General features: G+C 42.2%; 1 protein-coding gene across 2 annotated transcripts in view; it reads right to left on the reverse strand.

Annotated features, from left to right (window-relative positions):
• Nucleotides 1-10,989: 10,989 nt before the first annotated feature.
• The window catches only part of clmna (calmin a), a 97,893-nt gene continuing 88,867 nt past the window's right edge, over nt 10,990-20,015 (reverse strand). For both annotated transcript variants that reach the window (XM_079529005.1, XM_079529004.1), the window contains exon 13: nt 10,990-12,251. In XM_079529005.1, the coding sequence (XP_079385131.1) occupies nt 12,113-12,251 (139 nt within the window). In that variant the 3' untranslated portion in view covers nt 10,990-12,112. The remainder of the gene's footprint in view (nt 12,252-20,015) is intronic.

Genomic DNA, 20,015 nt, shown 5'->3' on the forward strand with positions numbered 1-20,015 from the left:
TGTCACAGGCATCGAAACATATGTATTCACTCCTAAAATGTTTATATAAAACTGTATAGGTATGTATATGGGCTAAATGTAAAAAAGGAAAAAAAAGTAAAGGAATACATCAACGATGTGTCTTTGTGTCATATGAAATTAGTAGGAGATTTCCAACTTTACAAGCAAGCAATTAAAATCGCGCATTTAAAAACAATGTTGCAAGTTAGATGCGTAAGCCATTTAAACAGTGTTTTGCATGATGAGCGCATACATGCGAGGATTTGGGCTGTCTGTGCTGAAATATTTCCATGACAGGACGTTGGAGAGTATAGTGCAGCGCTGCAGCTGCGGAGAGTCCCAATTTGGGTAGCCTACTGTAGCCTAATCTACAGCAGGCCGATGTCTTTCTGGAGTTACAGTAGCCTATGTGCAATCTCCTCCTCGTTTAATAAACCTGACGCGTCGCTCGAATGCCAAATGTGCCGTGCCAGCGCAAGTGGGAACGCATCGGAGATAGTATAGGCTAAGCCAGCCTGCAGCCCACCATACCACCACCACTGTCCAGTGCCACATGAGGCTACGGTTTTGGCTGCAATATTCATATAATTGACAGTTGACAGCGAGGCAATTTAAATTGTCGAACGTGCATGGTCAATTGGTCACGGTGTCACGGACGGACCACAGTGATAGAGAGAGACAGACAGGACAGGAGATGCACCTTGCAAAACAGCAGCGTGTGCGCGCCTATTTGTTATATAATTCATGGTTCACAGGTTCAGGTTTTCGTTCACTAATATATCTTCTTGTATATTAAATGAATAAAGACTTTAATAATTGAATATACAACTAACAACACAGTGACAGTTGCTAGCAAATTGCGATATGTGCGTGCCTGCGTGCGTGCGTGCGGGGGGGGGGGGTGAGGCGGGCAGCAATGGAAGCGAAGCGAGAGGAGAAACAGACAGGGTAGTCCTAAAGCTTTATTTCATTCATGCAGGTTTATTTATTTAAGATACAACAAGTTGCGTGTGCGTGCGTCTGTGTGTGTGAGTGTGTGTGTATGGGAGGGGGCAGCAAGGCAACTTAGGCAAGCGAGTGAAACTTTTTTTTTCCTGTAACCATGGTTTCCAGGTCGTATTGCAGTTGTTCATGTCGCAAAAACGAGGGCGAGGCTTGATTTCATAGGGCGTGCCAGATTGATTTCAGCCGTCACATTTATTACTGCTAGGAATGAAATTAGGAAGGATCAGCTGTCTGCGATCACTTTGTAAATGCCGACCCGACGTGGGTGTACTACGAATCCTACACTCGAATTTGGGGCAGAATTTACACTCAATTGATAAATGAGGGCCTATTGATTGATTGATTGATTGAAGAATTTATTAACAGTTTGCAGAATTACAGTACATTTCAAGCACAAACTCAATACAAAGGCTGTTAACTGTGAGTGGACGACCCAATTAAGCATTACACTTGTTTCCAACAGGGTCCACCATGTTCAAATCATCAAAACATTTAGAGACGTACAAATAGACACTTCTATAGACAGAACAGGAATTCATCACAATATAGCCGTACCGGGTCAGGGTGGCTCAGTCGGTATAGCGTTTGGACCATAAGGTCATGGGGAAAACGATCATCCCGGGCACCGCCAACTCAGCGTATGAGTAGCATGGCTTTGGTGCAGCAAGTTGTGCAGTAAGTATACTGGGAGCTGATGGTAGGTGTGGAGCAAGCAAGCACAACACACAAGAGGGAGCTCCACTGTACTCTCCCATGTACCTGTCTGTTTTCTAAGGAAATACTTCCTTAGTTTTTTTCAACCAAGGTTCATGTTTTAGGTTGTTATTAGAGAAAGTAAAAGGTGAGTGTAATTTATTTTCATTTGCTGCTTTCTTTTGTTTTAGGGATTTTAGCTGTTTTTGACAGGGGGGCGGGGGCATTCGAGCATGGGGCTAAATATTTATTTCTTTACAAAATTTTATAGTGATTTATTTTTTTATTATTTACTATAGTCCTACTAGACCCCAAGAAATTACATCTGGCCACAAAAGATCACGGGATCTACTGAATGTGTCAAAGTGACATATTGAGGCCTATGGCACACAGTGTGGCTTCCCCCCAGTAGGCTGCCTTCACATTCAGTAGATCATGTGATCTTTTGTGACCAGATGTAATTTCTTGCGGTCTAGTAGGACTATAGTAAATAATAAAAAAAGAAATCGCTATACATTTTTGTAAAAAAATACATATTTAGCTCCATGCTTGAATGCCCCTGTCAAAAACAGCTAAAATCCCTAAAACGAAAGAAAGCAGCAAACGGAAAAAAATGAACACTCATCTTTTACTTTCTCTAATAACAACCTAAAACATGAACCTTGGTTGAAAAAAACTAAAGTTGTCCTTTAATGTCAATGAAGTCCACACTCACAACACCAGAGGGAGTTCAACAAACCACATGCAACCCAGATTCGGCTCAAAATGGGATTCAATTAATTAGGCTCCTATGCCACTAAAATGGGGAACGCCCTAACCTGGCTTCTTGGCCAGTCGGCATTTTTGTTTGTGCCACCGGCAGATTTGCGTCTGGCCACATGGCTACTACCATGAACAGCCTTTAAGAAATGTGTGAATCCCTTGACTCCTTCAAAACCGCTCTCAAAGAGCACCTACGGGCGGCTGCAATTCGAAACTGGCCCCCATAAAAAAAAGCCAGAGACCGCCCCACCCCCTTTTTCCCATACATGTTTTTCCCTTTTTTTTGAGGGGCGCTAGCCCCACCCATATAGTCAGCTTTAGATTTTCATTCACACAAACATAAAATTCCCATTGACAATAAATGGAGATGTTACATCAATTAGTGTCTGAGCAAATCAGTATTTTTGTCCTACAAAAAGCAAATAGACATGGTGCATCATGATGATGTACGATAAGAGCATACGGGTGTGATTTAACTTTTTCATAGAAGTGTACATTCTTAATTTGTACATCTTAAATGTTCTGATGAATTGAAAATGGAGGACCCTGACCTGATGCAAACAAGTCTTAGTGCTTTTCATGGTTTCGTCCTCAAAGTAACAGTTTTCTTTTTGTATTGACTTGTGCTTTCGTTTGAAATGTACCCATTCTAGTCAGATTCTAGTACATACTGTGAAATAAAATGTTCAATCAATCCATCAATCAATCAAAGCTTATAATAAGCAGACATGGCAACACTGCTGGGCCTCCGCTTACGCAAAATATAACGGCTGCGAACACTGCGGAGCTGCGTGCGTAAGATGCGCTCACGGCGTAAGGCGTATAGCTGCTGCATGATGGGGTCTGGTCTAACACGTGGGTCTGATGTGTGTGCAGTGGTGCGCTGGTGTAAAGTAACTAAGTATTTACTTAAGTAGTAAGTAAGCCTACTGTACTTAATTTTGAGGTATTTCTACTTTAATTATTAGTATTATCAATTTTCAAAATTGTACTTTATATCGCTGCTACAATTTGAAAACTTTAGTTAGGCCTCCATTTAAAAATTAGATATTAGATATTTTCAAAAATATATTTAAAAAAATTGACAATTTTGGAATATTGTGGAGTCTCACTCGCTCGCGCGCACACACAGTCACACACACACACACACACACACACACACACACACACACACACACACACACACACACACACACACACACACACACACACACACACACACACACACACACACACACACACACACACACACACACGTCCTTGACATGAAAAGGTTTGAAACTAGACTTCATATATCTCCCTCCATAGCACATGTTGGCCTCTAGGTGGGAGCACCACACCACCCAGATTTTAACATCCGATTACTGCCTATAATTATGAGCCATTAGAATGTGTTTGTATGAATTATCAAAACCCCTGTAACATTGACTGCAGTGTTGATTTCGTCGACTAAAACTATGATGAAAAATATTCTTCGACTATCTTTTTTCACTGAAGAAAACTAAATGGAAACTAAATGTCTAAATATCCAGTAGAAGTCATTTTACACTTGCTTGCATGCTGAATCTACAAGCAGATCTACAAGCTCACAACGCGTCACAGTGCAACGCTTGTAGCTCTGAGCTTGTAGATCTGCTATTTTCAGCAAGTGTAAAATCAGTCATTACAACGGCATCGAGGCCCCTGGCCCGCCAAAATACATTTTAGTCGACTAAATTAACTGCAGATTTAGTCGACTAAAATATTATGATATTTAGTCGACTAAAACTAGACTAACACAAGTGACTAAAATGTGACTAAAACGAAATGAAAACATTCAAAAGACTATGACTAAAACTACAATCTAAATTTGCTGTCAAAAGCAACACTGATTGACTGTTTGTTATGTTATGTGGCTGAGGTGCCTGGTGGTAGGCTACGCCAGTATTAGTCTAACCAGTCTGACAATATATTATTATCTCTCCCCCTTTCACGTCCCCATGTTGTCTACACCATGTGGTTCCCAAACTTGTTCATGTTCTAGCAGTGGTTCTCAACCATTTTCATTTCAAGGACCCCCAGTTTGACATGCATATTAGTCTACAGACCCCCATTTAATGGCATTTCTATCTCTGGGACCGTACCCCCATTTTCTTTTGTATTAAAGTCATGATGTAAATTTAACTCTGAGAGTGTACAAATGTAACCAAATGCATTTGGTAATTGGTACCATTCGTACACTCTCTGAGTTACAGACCCATAAGGGTCCATTTGGTTCCAAACTATAATTTAGTTGGTGACCCCCTGGAACTCCCTCAAGGACCCCTGGGGGTCCCCGGACCCCACTTTGGGAACCACTGGTCTACACAATCCTGACCAATTAAGTCCTAAACTAACTCAAAAGGTGTAACTAGATTCAACCAGCTATAGAATCACCTCGACCTGTGGTACGTGTACCACGGGTGGTACCGTTGAGACCCCCTCTGGTGGTGCGCAGAGGAGTCGCCCAAGACAAAAGTGTAATGAAATATTTTATATTACTACAGGTATAGTTCTTCTGACCGAGCAATTGGTTGAAACAGGTTCTCCAGCTGTGATGAAATGAGCATGACAGCACACCTAGCCATTAATAGAAGATTTGAGAACGGATTGGTCACGTCAGACATATCATCAGTTGTCCTGATTAGACAGAGTTACAGTTGGAGGCCATCGATATTGTCCTTTTCTTTTTGCTGAGGTTTGCGTGACCTGCGCAAAAGGACAGTTAACCCATTTTGGGCGGGAACCCCTTTTGGTGTTTTAAACATTATGTTATAATTTAGCTATTGAAAAATAGCAGATCTACAAGCTCATAGCGCGCCACCGAGTGGCGCGCTACGAGCTTGTAGGTCTGCTATTTTTGAAAAATCGTGAAAATATTTATTTCAGAAAACTGGAGGATTTAAAAAAAATTGAGGTCAGGCCTAAATGGGTCAAATGATAAGGGACAATATCGGTGGCACCCAACTGTATGTCAGTGCAGCAGTGCTGTGCAATGCACAGTGTGCATGTATCTGAATAGGATGGGGCAGGCACAGTAATCTAGTAAGAGAGTTGGCCACACTATAGCGTTGACTCCCATTGTAACAATGGAATGCGGAAGTGCTCATTCTATCTCAACGTAATCCGGCAGCCAAGGTGGACGGGTGGGAAATTTGGTATCTAGTCTCTTTTATTGGCCTAAAATAGTGTCTATATACATACATTCATGAATCCACTTGCTGACCGGCTGAAAGTATTGGTCAATTTTTTTTATAGGGGTTTCTTGTGACCCTACCATTAACATCCTATGGCAGGCAAAAATGTCAAACTTTCCTTTTGCTTTAAGTAGCATGTGACATTGTCAAACTAGGGGGTTTTCATGATTCTGAATCCATTCCAAGCATTCGTTTTGCACAGAATACACACCTTGGGCTAAAAACAGCCATAGACATTATGACAAATGTGATGAGGTCAGCACATTTTGGGCACATTTGGGCAAGTGGCTATGGCTGCTTTCAGCCCAAGGAGTGTATTTTGTGCAAAACTAATGCTTGGAATGTATTCTGATACACGAAAAAACCCTAGCTTGACATGTCACATGCTACTTAAAGCAAAAGGAAAGTTTGACATTTTTGCCTGCCATAGGATGTTAATGGTAGGGTCACAAGAAACCCCTATAAAAAAGATTGTCCAATACTAGCAGCCGGTCGGCAAGTGGATTCATGATGAATGTATGTATATAGACAATATTTAAGGCCAATAAAAAAAGACTATACACCAAATTTCCCACTTTAAAGCTGCCGGACTAATGGGACAGTTCCAATGTTTGGAACTATAGCCCATAGCACCCCGCTTGGCAGCGAGATTAAAGCTTGTCACCACTCTCTTACTAGATTACTCTGGGGGCAGGCGGGCCTACGCTCCTGTGTTTTAACATCAGTTATTATGGTGGTTCTTAAGAGAACCAGATATTTTCTGAGGTGGTACTTATGATGTAAAAAGGTTGAGGACCACTCAACCTTATAGCCTAATAGTACAGTATATACTATTCAATAACTCTCTAAACTGGTTTACAAGCCAAAAAGTCAAACAAATGAATCCTTACAAATCCAACAGTGCGGTCAGGTTTTAAATGGTCTACATTGCACAAGAAATGCAAGAAGATACAAGAAAGAAACCACAATTAAGTGACAAAATAGGTCAGAACATGTGTTTATTTAGTGCACTTGACTGGTGCTTCTCAAACAATCGGTATGAACAGAGATTCCGGGCCCGGGGCTGTCGTATATTATCGTCTGTCCAGGGTGGAAACCTCGTTATGTCCACAACTGTTAACTCTTCAGAATTCAAATAAAAAATAGCAAAAGCAGCAGATCTACAAGTAGGCCGTTCATTTATGATAAAACACGAAAAGTGAGAATATGGAGTGAAGAGGCTTCTGCCCGACAGCAACGATATGTTTACTATTGTTATGTATCAGACTTTCAAAGTCAAATGGGGTAATTGTGTCTCGTAGGCTCTCCCTCTCTCTCGTACATAAAATTGGGCTCTCATTATGCTAATAGTATGCGCTCCAACCTGTTTCGTTCTTAATTCCATATGCGTGACTTCCGGTGCACCAGTGTTGTTTTTGGCAGCACATTTTGATTTTAGTTTTAGTCATAGTCCATTGAATAGTTTTAATTTAGTTTTAGTCACATTTTAGTCACCTGGAACGTTTCAGTTTTAGTCGACTAAATGTCATAAGACTTTAGTCGACTAAATCTACAGTGGATTTAGTCGACTAAAATGTATTTTGGCGGGCCTTGATGCCGTCGTAATGACTGATTTTACACTTGCTGAAAATAGCCGATCTACAAGCTCAACAATGCAACAATTGTAAAATAACTTAATAATACTGGATCTCTTGTCCACTAGTCCCCTTCCCAGCATTTTAGACTAGTTTTTAGCTGTAGTTTTAGTCATCATAGCATACTTTTGATTTAGTTTTCGTCAGTGAAAGAAATAGTAGTCCACGAACCAGGTTCGTCAGTTTAGTTTAGTGGAAGCACACAGTTGGCTTATGGGACAACACTATGGTAAACAACACTGCGGTGCACCGGTCTATAGGCCATTAGGCCTAGTTTAGTTTAGTTTAGTTTAGTTTAGTTTAGTTTAGTTTAGTTTAGTTTAGTGGAAGCACACAGTTGGCTTATGGGACAACACAGTGGTAAACAACATCGAGTTGACTGACTGGCAGTTCGGTGTGGGAGGGGGAGTCGGTTGTGCTCATTTGGACGGAGGTGTCATCGACGGACCTGGGCTGTAAACAGGGATGGTTGAGGAAAAAATAAAAAAATAAAAAATAAAAATAATAATCACAATAGTGCTCCATTTTGATGACGTTTCAAAAGAATTTGATTAGACATTTCATTGTAAAGCATTCTCGGACAAGCTCAAGCTCAGCTAAATCATACTGTATATATATATATTTATATTTATAAACATTTATCACATGTAATCATAAAAGGTTTTAGAAATCCATTCATATGTCTTATAACGCATTAAAATATTACAAATTATCCATTTTGCCACAACTATATTACAATATAGGGCTGGTGTGACCATTACTACAATAGTTACTACACTGTTAAAAAAAACGGGTAACATTTTAATTTGGGGTTGCGGTAAGCTGTGTACTCTGAATGAATTTTAAACACTGTCTCTTTGGCAGTTCACCCCAACAATGTTTCAAAAGTGCAACAGACATGCTCCAAAAAAAGACACGCTCTTTAAAAAGAGTTTTTTTTAAAGAGCAGAAGCCGTCTACACAACAGTTCGTTCTTTGTTGTAAAGAAATGAACACAAACATGGAGTATTGTCTTCATGTGTCTGCCTGTTAGGTCCAACCAATGGCCTGAGTTATTACGTGAATTTACAAAGTCACCAAACCCGCAACAACATGTCAACAAGGGACATTCAAATAGGCCAGTGGTTCTCAAAGAGGGTTCCAGGGACGCCCAGGGGGTCCTTGAGGGGGTTCCAATTGTACCCATACAAGTCTAACTCTGAGAGTGCACAACATGAAATTGTAATGGTGTACACCAGTGTCAAGGACCCCCAAAATGACACTCATTAGCCCGCGGACCCCCCCATTTGAAAATACATGCCAAGGACCCCCATGAGAGAAGATTTTTACGGTTCTAGGGGCCGCCCGGTTTGACCTGAATTAGGCCCTCTATTTAAAGGGGCATTCCACTCATTTTCAACATTTTACTATGTCATTAATATACCTTAGAGCTGTTGTGTGGAAATAATAAAAAAGTTCCCCCATGCTGTGTTTCCTAGAACTAGAGGTCTGAAAAAAATCATTAACATGGTGAAACACATCTTGATGATGTCATCAAGATGTGTTTCACCATGTTAATGATTTTTTTTCATAATTACAGTTCTAGGAAACACAAAATGGGGGGACTTTTTATTATTTCCACACAACAGCTCTAAGGTATATTAATGACATAGTAAAATGTTGAAAATGGGTGGTTTTCCCCTTTAATGGCATTTCTATCTCTGGTACACCAACACAAAATCAAAACTTAAATTGAACTCTGAGAGTGTACACATTTGTACACTCTCCGAGTTATTTCTACACATTTGTACACTCTCTGAGTCACAGTCCCATAAGGGTCCAATTTTGGTTCCAATATCATTTAGCTGGGGACCCCCTGGAACTCCCTCAAGGACCCCTAGAGTTATGGGGGAGCCGTTGGAATTAAAATGTTTGAGAACCACTGAAGAAGGCCATTGTCAAGCTGCATTGTACATCATGTCTTTCTTGACTGCATCAACATAACAGTGTGCGCTATACTATACAGTACCATCATATAAGCTTATCAGTGTTTTCAGTCGCTCGATCTGTATCTCTCTCTCTCTCTCTCTTCCTTCCTGTACACTAATAAACAACCAGAGAGAGAGAAGTACAAACCTTCATCACATCTACAGTATGAGCAGATTACTTCAAGCTGCGGCAAAAGCACAACAGAACAGTCAAAAGCGTTTGTTTTTTGTTTGTTTTTTTAACACTCTATTCATTTAACTTGTTAGAAATCGTATTAAAAAAAAAAGAAGAAAAAACTGGGCTGAAATAAACAGGGTGAGGCCAGCGTGCGATAGTCGATCTGCCTGTGGACAAGTATTAGTCCGGCAGCCGACAGGCTTCATTTGTTTGGGAAATTTGGTGTATATAGTCTTTTTTTATTGGCCTAAAATATTGTCTATATACACACACACACGTGTGATCTGTTTGTTTGTATATGTTTTCTGTATCCTGATGATTGCTGTGCACAAGACAAATTTCCGAAAAGGACAAATAAAGTATCTATCTATCTATCTATTCATGAATCCACTTGCTGACCGGCTGTCAGTATTGAGCAATCTTTTTATAGGGGTTTCTTGTGACCCTACCATTAACACGCCGATCGCCCAGGACGAAGTTCACCGTCCTTTCAATTAGTAACACCCAGCACACAGGACAAAGTTTTATCAAAAAGACGGAGGTTATTGATATCAAAGCCGATCGCATCGCTCCAAAACGATCTAAGAAAAGATCATGTCTTAGGCGGCCCACCGCGGTCCCCTCGCTAGTCACGTTAGATTTAATCATACCTCCCGTTGTTGTCGATCGGCTTTAGAGTGTGTTGGCTACATTTAGCTGCTACAGCCACATCCGGGGGATAACATCCGATCCGTCGGTAAAAGTGCTCCGCTACTATAAATCGCCGGGCGCTATGATTTAATGGGTTAAATAACCCTGGGCAAGGAAAAATTGTCAAACATGTCAAACTTGCCTTATGCTTTAAGTAGCATGTGACATGTCAAACTAGGGGTTTTTCATGATTCTGAATCCATTCCAAAGCATTCGTTTTGCACAAAAAACACTCCTTGGGCTAAAAACGGCCATAGACGTCATGACAAATGTGATGAGGTCAGCACAAATGTGATGAGGTCAGCACATTTTGGGCACAATTTGGCTATGGCTGTTTTCAACCCAAGGAGTGTAATTTGTGCAAAACTAATGCTTGGAATGGATTCAGAATCATGAAAACCCCCTAGTTTGACACGTCACATGCTACTTAAAGCAAAAGGAAAGTTTGACATTATTGCCTGCCATAGGATGTTAATGGTAGGATCACAAGAAACCCCTATAAATATTGCTCAATATTGACAGCCGATCAGCAAGTGGATTCATGAATGTATGTATATAGACAATATGTTAGGCCAATAAAAAAGACTATATACCAAATTTCCCACCCGTATACAGTACCTTGGCTGCCTGACTATACTGTATGTACACAGTTAACATCCTCAGTGGCCTTTCTGTGTGGAGTTTGCATGTTCTCCCCGTGTCTCCTAGGGTAGGTTCACAACAACAACAAAAAAACATGCGGTAATCCTGGTCTCTAAAACTGCCTGATGGAGGGGAAAGGAACTGGTTGGAATAACGTGTTCGTCCAACCGAACACGTTCGTCCAACCGAACACATTCTCTGCATCTGAGATGCAGAGAATGTATTTCTCTGCGAAACGTTGACATTGCGATGCGATTGATGTCGTGGCGTGAAATAACCCGTTTCACGTCATCTCTTCGAAAACGGCAAAGCCGTGAATGAGGGAGTTTTCGTCAGTGAAAGTGCACAATAATGGACGTGTATTAAATGCACGAGTAAATAGTCCTCTTGAAATGCACTTTGTGTGCATGTGAGGCTGTGAGCGTATGTGTGTGCTGTGTGTGTGCTGTGTGTGTGTGTGTGTGTGTGTGTGTGTGTGTGCATTACTATACTTGTGAGCTAAATGTGAGAGATAGAACCAGGACTAGGTTTAGGACTAAGGCCTCACTCACACTGTTGCAACATGCATACAACATTTGTCTTTTGTCTTGTCCGTGTTTAATGGCCGCCCCAATGTATTTCCAATGGAAGTCACATGGTTTGATAAAACATTTTTGTTTGATGCGAGGGAGGAGGGCACAACACAGCCATCAAACAAAAATGTTTTGTCAAACCATGTGACTTCCATTGGAAATGCATTGGGGCGGCCATTAAACACGGACAAGACACAAGACAAAATAAATGAATGCCACAGACGAAAAACAGTCTAAGTCCACACTATTGATCCATAATGTATAAATGATAGATAAGGGTTCAGGACAACGAGGCCTTTTCGTGGAGGGGTCAGAATGAAATTTGGACTTAAGACTGTTTTTCGTCTGTGGTACTCTTGTTGTATGCATGTTGCGAAGACATTTTAACGTTTTGTTTAGGGATTCGAGATTCGAGTCATGCCTGATTCACACTCGTTGGGTGACTGTGTCGTGCACAGCAAAAAAAAAAGAAATAATAGCTGATCCACAAGCCCACAACTTCTGGATCTCGGCTCGGTAAGATCTGCCATTCTTTTCAGCTTTGGGCTTCCGGTTAAATATGTCAATTTAAAAAAATGCCATTCATAAAATAACCGTCTTAAAATGACAAGCACAGTAAAACAAATCTGTCTGTGCGCGCATGTGCGTGCGTGTGCGCATGTGTGTGCGTGCGTGCGTGCGTGTGTGTGTGTGTGCGTATGTGTGTGTGCACGCGCGCGTGGGCGTGCATGTGTGCGTGTGTGTGTGTGCGTGCTCAGTGTTCCATGTTGAACAGAAGGCTGGGCAGTGCTTGCAGGTCCATCTGTGGCAGCAGCCAGGCGCAGTAGAGCAGCATCCAGAGCAGCAGCAGCAGATACAGCTCATTGGAGGCCTCGGGAGCACCGCCTCTCCGCCTACACAGTGGAGACACGCATGCACACACACACACACACACACGCATACACGCGCACACACACACACACACACACACACACACACACACACACACACACACACACACACACACACACACACACACACACACACACACACACACACACACACACACACACACACACACACACACACACACACACACACACAGAACCACATGTCAAAATGATAGTCGCTGTTCGGGGCAGAAACCTATTATCTCCATATTTTTTACTTTTTTTGTGTTTTCCGTAAATTAAACGGAACCCCGTGCTCGATTACATACTTACAGCATCAAACAAAAGTAAGCACAAGGTAGCAGATCCGCAAGCTGGAAACGATTTGAGCTCGTCGGTCGGTCTGCTATACTTTTGCCCTTTTCGAATTTGAATCTTGGAAAGTAACAGCTTTTGGTCGTTGGAACATGTGAGGTTTCCCACCCTTACAGAGACGATGTGCGTCAAGGAGACAAGTGCACACAGACCCAGCCCAGGCACGGAAATGCCATTCGCCCACGCGAACAAATGCACGCAGCAATATGACACGCTGACACGGTGGGCACGGGCGAGCGTGCGGAGGCGCGAGTACATGTATATCGAGCTCAGAACTACGGAGCAAAGACAACAATGTAGAGGAAACACGGCTGTACACAATTATCATCAAGACTGAAGCCAAAGCCATGTTATTGTACATACATGTATATCCTGTTTGCTCGGAAAAGAAAAGAGGACAATAAAAATTGTGCCCTCTTATATAAATAACTGGTTTGATTGAATTGTTTTTAAATGTGGTACGGTCGCAAAAAGTTCACATTGCCCTTTTCTTTTAATATTTGGGGAAAGAATAGACCTGAATTATAACCAGAGGAGATTATGTTCATTCCACAGTGAATTGTCTTCAAATAATGTTAAGGTCACAAAAGGATCATATTTCGTTTAATGTCTGGGGGAGAAACAGACCTGCATTCTGAATTATAACAGAATAACAACACAGTCTATTCACTATTAATTATGTTCACTTCACAGTCAATTATCTTAAATGTGTTAAGGTCACAGAGGGTGCACATTTTATTTGTGTGTGGGGGGGGGGAGTAGGCCAGCGTTATGAATTAAAACAGGGGGAGAATGACATCATACACATTCATTAGTATTAATGATGTTCACGTTTTTTTTCCTCTTTTCAGATCATGTGGTAATTTGTGTGTTTTGCCTGGTGTCTCCCTCAGTGATGTAACCATTACACTGCCTCACTACTGCAGCTGAAGGGACCACCAGGATGTGCGCACGCACGCACGGCCGCACGGCCGCACGCACGCACGCAAGCACCAAGGTCATTGTTTTCACTCCTTTTCTACAACGAAGTAGGGCATTAATCGTCAAAGAAAAAACATCAACTGAGATACAAGGTTTCTGCCTGACAGCAACGACATTAAACTAAAACTAACAAAAACGGAAAACCAGAATTGAAAAAGCATTTTAGTTAACTGAAATAGATTTTTTTTAAACTGCATTGTGTGTTTACAAAACAAACTCAAACTAAAAAAGCCTATTTGTAGACACGCACGCACGCACGCACGCACGCACGCACGCACGCACGCACGCACGCGTATGGACACAAGTACCGGCCAGGTGAACAAAGGTTCATTCAGTAGTCTTCCCAACGAGAGACAGCGGGCTAATTACTGGCACCTGTGTCACGCCTATACCACCCCAGGGCAAGAGAACTCTGACTCGTAAAGATAACATCTGAGACACAGACTCACAAGCTGGCTTTCAAAGAGTTATCAGATGCAGACCAAAAGGTTTATATTTGATATAAATATTTGATGTCAATTTGGTTATGTGTCCTTGACTCCTTATCTACAGAATCCAACAGTGTCCCTTGATGTTTGTTGTCGTTTTGAGTGCCTGGAATGTCGTCGTATAAGAGGAATTATACCACAGGTCGTTTCGAGGAAGCAATCTGATTGGTTGAAACAGCCTTCTAGCCGTGGGTTAAACCAGCACCATTCACCACCTAATCAAAACAAAGAATTCAGCTGCTCTGTTCTCCCAGAGCGCTAGCAAACTCGGTCGCTAGGCTAGCTAGTTTCTTGGGACATTTGTGGTCGTAGTGACTACATCTGTCATTAAAAAATATATTTTTTTCAGCGATTTTCTTAGTTTTAAGGGTAACTGTGGTATAATTGCAATATTACACTCGAGGGTGTGGGTTAACGTGATTATTGCCACTTCAGTGATGCGGTAAGTCGTTCCTTCCTTACCGCATCCCTGTCGTGGCAATAATCACGTTAACCCACACCCTCTCGTGTAATATTGCTTAAATAACTAACGCAGGGGCTGAAAGTTGAGTCACGATACCAGCTGGCAGATGTCTTCACAGACATCTTCAACCTCTCCCGTTGTTCCTGTGTGTAGTGTCCATGCATGTTTAACCCATTTAGACCTGACGTCGACATTTAAAAAAATGTCTTCTAAATCATGACAGTTTTCTGAAATACCTATGTTTCTATGTGAGTGCGGTGCTCAATATGTCATGTCAAGGACCCCAAACATTATATGTAATTCGCTGCCGACCCCCATCTGAAAATATGTTGTTCCAGGAACCCCTCATGAAGCAAAGATTTGAGTTAAAAACCTTCGCTCTGAAAGAATATACATTCAAAGATTTGCGCCACATTTTCAAGATTTTTCAAAAATAGCAGATCTACAAGCTCATAGCGCGCCACCGAGTGGCGCGCTATGAGCTTGTAGATCTGCTATTTTTCAACAGCTAAAGCATAACATAATGGGGCGACTGTGGCTCAAGAGGTAGAGCAGGTCGTCCAATGATCCATGGGTCGGCGGTTCGAATCCCGGCTCCTCCTGGCTACATGTCGAAGTGTCCTTGGGCAAGACACTGAACCCCAAATTGCTCCCGATGTGCTGGTTGGTACCTTGCATGGCTTCCGCCGCAATCGGTGTATGAATGTGTGTGTGAATGGGTGAATGTAATGCACAATCTATGTAAAGCGCCTTGGATAAAGGCGCTATATAAATGCACCATTTACCATTTACCATTTAATGCTTAAAACACCAAAAAGGGTTCCCGCCCAAAATGGGTTAAAAAGTACCACCATTGTTCCTGTACCTGAGACAACAAAAGCTCGCTCCCTGAACGACTACCACTCTGTCACACTCAGACTTGGATCTCCTCAACTATCCGACGCTGACACACTGCATTTTGCAGACAAACAACCTCACGTAGGGTTGAGATCTGGAACCGGACGAACCGGACCCGACACTGGAGGAGCCGGAACCGGGTTTCCATCACGTTTGGAACCGTTTCTGGAACCGGTCTTATTATCACACTGTCAGTCAGAGCTGGTATGAACCGGTCATAATTATCACAATGTCAGTGAGAGCTGGTATGAACCGGTCATAATTATCACAATGTCAGTCAGAGCTGGTATGAACCGGTCATAATTATCACAATGTCAGTCAGAGCTGGTATGAACCGGTCATAATTATCACAATGTCAGTCAGAGCTGGTATGAACCGGTCATAATTATCACAATGTCAGTCAGAGCTGGTATGAACCGGTCATAATTATCACAATGTCAGTCAGAGCTGGTATGAACCGGTCGTATCACACTGTCAGCCAGAGCTGGTATGAACCGGTCATAATTATCACAATGTCAGTCAGAGCTGGTATGAACCGGTCATAATTATCACAATGTCAGTCAGAGGTGGTATGAACGGGTCATAATTATCACAATGTCAGTCAGAGGTGGTATGAACCGGTCATAATTATCACAATGTCAGTCAGAGCTGGTATGAACCGGTCGTATCACACTGTCAGCCAGAGCTGGTATGAACCGGTCATAATTATCACAATGTCAGTCAGAGCTGGTATGAACCGGTCATAATTATCACAATGTCAGTCAGAGGTGGTATGAACCGGTCATAATTATCACAATGTCAGTCAGAGGTGGTATGAACCGGTCATAATTATCACAATGTCAGTCAGAGCTGGTATGAACCGGTCGTATCACACTGTCAGCCAGAGCTGGTATGAACCGGTCTTCTCACACTGTCAGCCAGAGCTGGTATGCAGACTTCACGTCTGCCACAGAAATAAAAAAACGGGTGATTCTCAAACGTTTATATTGCAACTAAGGACCGACATAACTCTCAAGTGTACAAATGGAACCAAATTGACCTGTAATGGTCCATTTGGTTCCATTTGTACACACTGAGAGTTACAGACAAGTAACCATTTGGAACCCAGAGGGTCCTTAGACCTCATTTTGAGAACCACTACAATAATATGTATGCAATACTGTATGTATGATTGAATTTGTGTTTATCAAAAATCATGATGAGGCCCAAACTTACTTTCTTTCTTTCTTTCTTTTAACCCATTTTGGGCGGGAACCCTTTTTGGTGTTTAAGCATTACGTTATACTTATAGATCTACAAGCTCATAGCGCGGCATGTGCTATTTTTGAAAAATCGTGAAAATGTGGCGCAAATCCTTGAATATATATATATATTATTTCAGAGCGAACATTTTTAACTCAAATCTTTGCTTCTGGGGGTGGAGGTCCCTGGAACAACATATTTGCAGATGGGGGTCAGCGGCCAAATACGATATATATGTTTGGGGGTCCTTGACCTGAAATAGTTTGAGAACCACTGACATAGAAACATAAGGTTTTTCAGAAAACTGTCATGATGTAGAAGATATTTGTAGAATGTCGTGTCAGGTCTAAATGGGTTAAAGGAATCGGACGGTTATGATTGAATCGTTAAGGAACCACCTGGAGGGACACATACAGCTGTGTGAGAATGCTGGTCACTGATGGTGACAGCACCCAGAGATCTGTAGGACTCAACACCGTGCAAATGAATCCTGGACTTCCTGACAGACAGACAGACAGACAGACAGACAGGTGGTCCGGACTGTCGGGCTTCACTAAAACTATTAAATCATTCATCGCCGAAACTCGTTTGACCCCTGTTTTAAAACACAATCGGTGCCACCTGTTGGACAAAAATGTTGTGCAGGTGCCAGAGAAAAAGGACAAGTAAAAGTATAAAGAAGCGTGGGCGCGTCCGTGTGCACGTCACGTACACGTCGGATTAAATAAAATAAAACGTTTTTTTTTTGTTTTTTTTTAAGTAAAAAAAAACGTAACCAAACATTTTCACGTCAAGGACCCCCAAAAATATCTGTAATTGGCCGCCGACCCCCATCTGAAAATAGGTTGTTCCAGGAACAACCCCGGAAGCAAAGATTTGAGTTAAAAACGTTCGCTGCGAAAGAATATATATTCAAAGATTTGCGCCACATTTTCACGATTTAAAAAAAGTAGCAGACCTACAAGCTCGTAGCGCGGCACTCGGTGCTTGTAGATCTGCTATTTTTCAATAGCTGAAGTATAAAACAATGCTTAAAACACCAAAAAGGGGTTCCCCGTCCAGAATGGGATAATAATACATTTTATTTGCAACGCATTTGGAACCAATCTCAAAGTGCTAAAAAAAGAACTATGCCTAAACCCAACCTCAAAACCATGCCCACCTGGTGGAAACAGGGGGAAATGAGGGAGTCCGTCGGAACTGCCACTGTAAAGGGTCCCTGCACGCAGAAAGCAACCACCTTTAGTCCTTTATGCCAGGGGTTCTCAACCCGTGGGTCGCGACCCATCGGGGGGGGGTCGCCAAATTATTTTGGGGGGGGTCCCCAAATTATTATTATTTTTATTGTTTTGCAACTGAATGGCTGTAAAGTGGAAATGAAGAGTTTACATATTGTACACATAGTACATGCATACACCTTCCCTAATGATTATATCTGGTTTCAGTATTTATTTATGGTGTATTGTCTCTATTATTAAGGTTATTGTAGCAGTCAATTTATATTGGGGGTCGGGAGGGGGTCCCGAGACAAAGCCAAAGCATTTCCGGGTGTCCCCGGCCAAAAACGTTGAGAAGCCCTGCTTTATGCCACCTTCAGAATAGTTGAAGCCTCATTCATACAGGTTGGTGCTTTCAGTCGCGGTAAAAATGTCGACCTCATTCCGAATTAAAATGGGAAAATGGTGCTGGAGCATCTGGGCCCAATGTAGGCAGGCTCAGGGACACTTTCTATCCCCAGGCATTAGACTCATGTTTTATTTTAGTCCACACACACACTCCACAGTTTGGTGGAGGCAGCTGCCTGCCCTGCAATGCATTGAAACCTTGAACCTATTACTGAGTTTGGACTTCTGAACAACAGTTATAACAAGTCATTAGAAGGGGGGAAGAAACGACAGGGAGATTTATTTTAGTTTTAGTTTTTTTTTTAAATTACCTTTATATTGTTAAAGGTATGACTTCACCCATTTTCAACCTATCTTCATATACCAGTTGTTGAAAGGGCTGTTGAATGGACATTTCAGTGTTTCAGAGTGGACATGTCTGTGTTTCAGAGGAGGGCTGTTATGTGAAGTGGACATGTCTGTGTTTCAGAGTAGGGCTGTTATGTGAAGTGGACATGTCTGTGTTTCAGAGGAGGGCTGTTATGTGAAGTGGACATGTCTGTGTTTCAGAGGAGGGCTGTTATGTGAAGTGGACATGTCTGTGTTTCAGAGGAGGGCTGTTATGTGAAGTGGACATGTCTGTGTTTCAGAGGAGGGCTGTTATGTGAAGTGGACATGTCTGTGTTTCAGAGGAGGGCTGTTATGTGAAGTGGACATGTCTGTGTTTCAGAGTAGGGCTGTTATGTGAAGTGGACATGTCTGTGTTTCAGAGGAGGGCTGTTATGTGAAGTGGACATGTCTGTGTTTCAGAGGAGGGCTGTTATGTGAAGTGGACATGTCTGTGTTTCAGAGGAGGGCTGTTATGTGAAGTGGACATGTCTGTGTTTCAGAGGAGGGCTGTTATGTGAAGTGGACATGTCTGTGTTTCAGAGGAGGGCTGTTATGTGAAGTGGACATGTCTGTGTTTCAGAGGAGGGCTGTTATGTGAAGTGGACATGTCTGTGTTTCAGAGGAGGGCTGTTATGTGAAGTGGACATGTCTGTGTTTCAGAGGAGGACTGTTATGTGAAGTGGACATGTCTGTGTTTCAGAGGAGGGCTGTTATGTGAAGTGGACATGTCTGTGTTTCAGAGGAGGGCTGTTATGTGAAGTGGACATGTCTGTGTTTCAGAGGAGGGCTGTTATGTGAAGTGGACATGTCTGTGTTTCAGAGGAGGGCTGTTATGTGAAGTGGACATGTCTGTGTTTCAGAGGAGGGCTGTTATGTGAAGTGGACATGTCTGTGTTTCAGAGGAGGGCTGTTATGTGGAGTGGACATGTCAGTGTTTCAGAGGAGGGCTGTGGAGTGGACATTTCAGAAACCCGCCTTCCAGTGATTTAGGCCTGACGTCGAAATTAAAAAAAGGACTTCAAAATCCCGACAGTTTTCTGAAAAACCTTATGTTTCTGTATCAGTGGTGCTCAATATTTAATGTCAAGGACCCCACAAATTATATGTAAATATGCCTCCGCCCGCCCATCTGAAAATATGTTGTTCCAGGGACCTCACCAGGAGCAAAGATTTGAGTTAAAATGTTCACTCTGTAATAATATATATTCAAAGATTTGAGGCACGTTTTCACAAACTTTCAAAAATAGCAGACCTACAAGCTCGTAGCGCGGCACTCGGTGGCGCGCTACGAGCTTGTAGATCTGCTATTTTTCAATAGCCAAAGCATAACATAATGCTAACACCAAAA

This window comes from Electrona antarctica (genome assembly GCF_951216825.1).
Source record: "Electrona antarctica genome assembly, chromosome: 18".
NCBI lineage: Eukaryota > Metazoa > Chordata > Actinopteri > Myctophiformes > Myctophidae > Electrona > Electrona antarctica.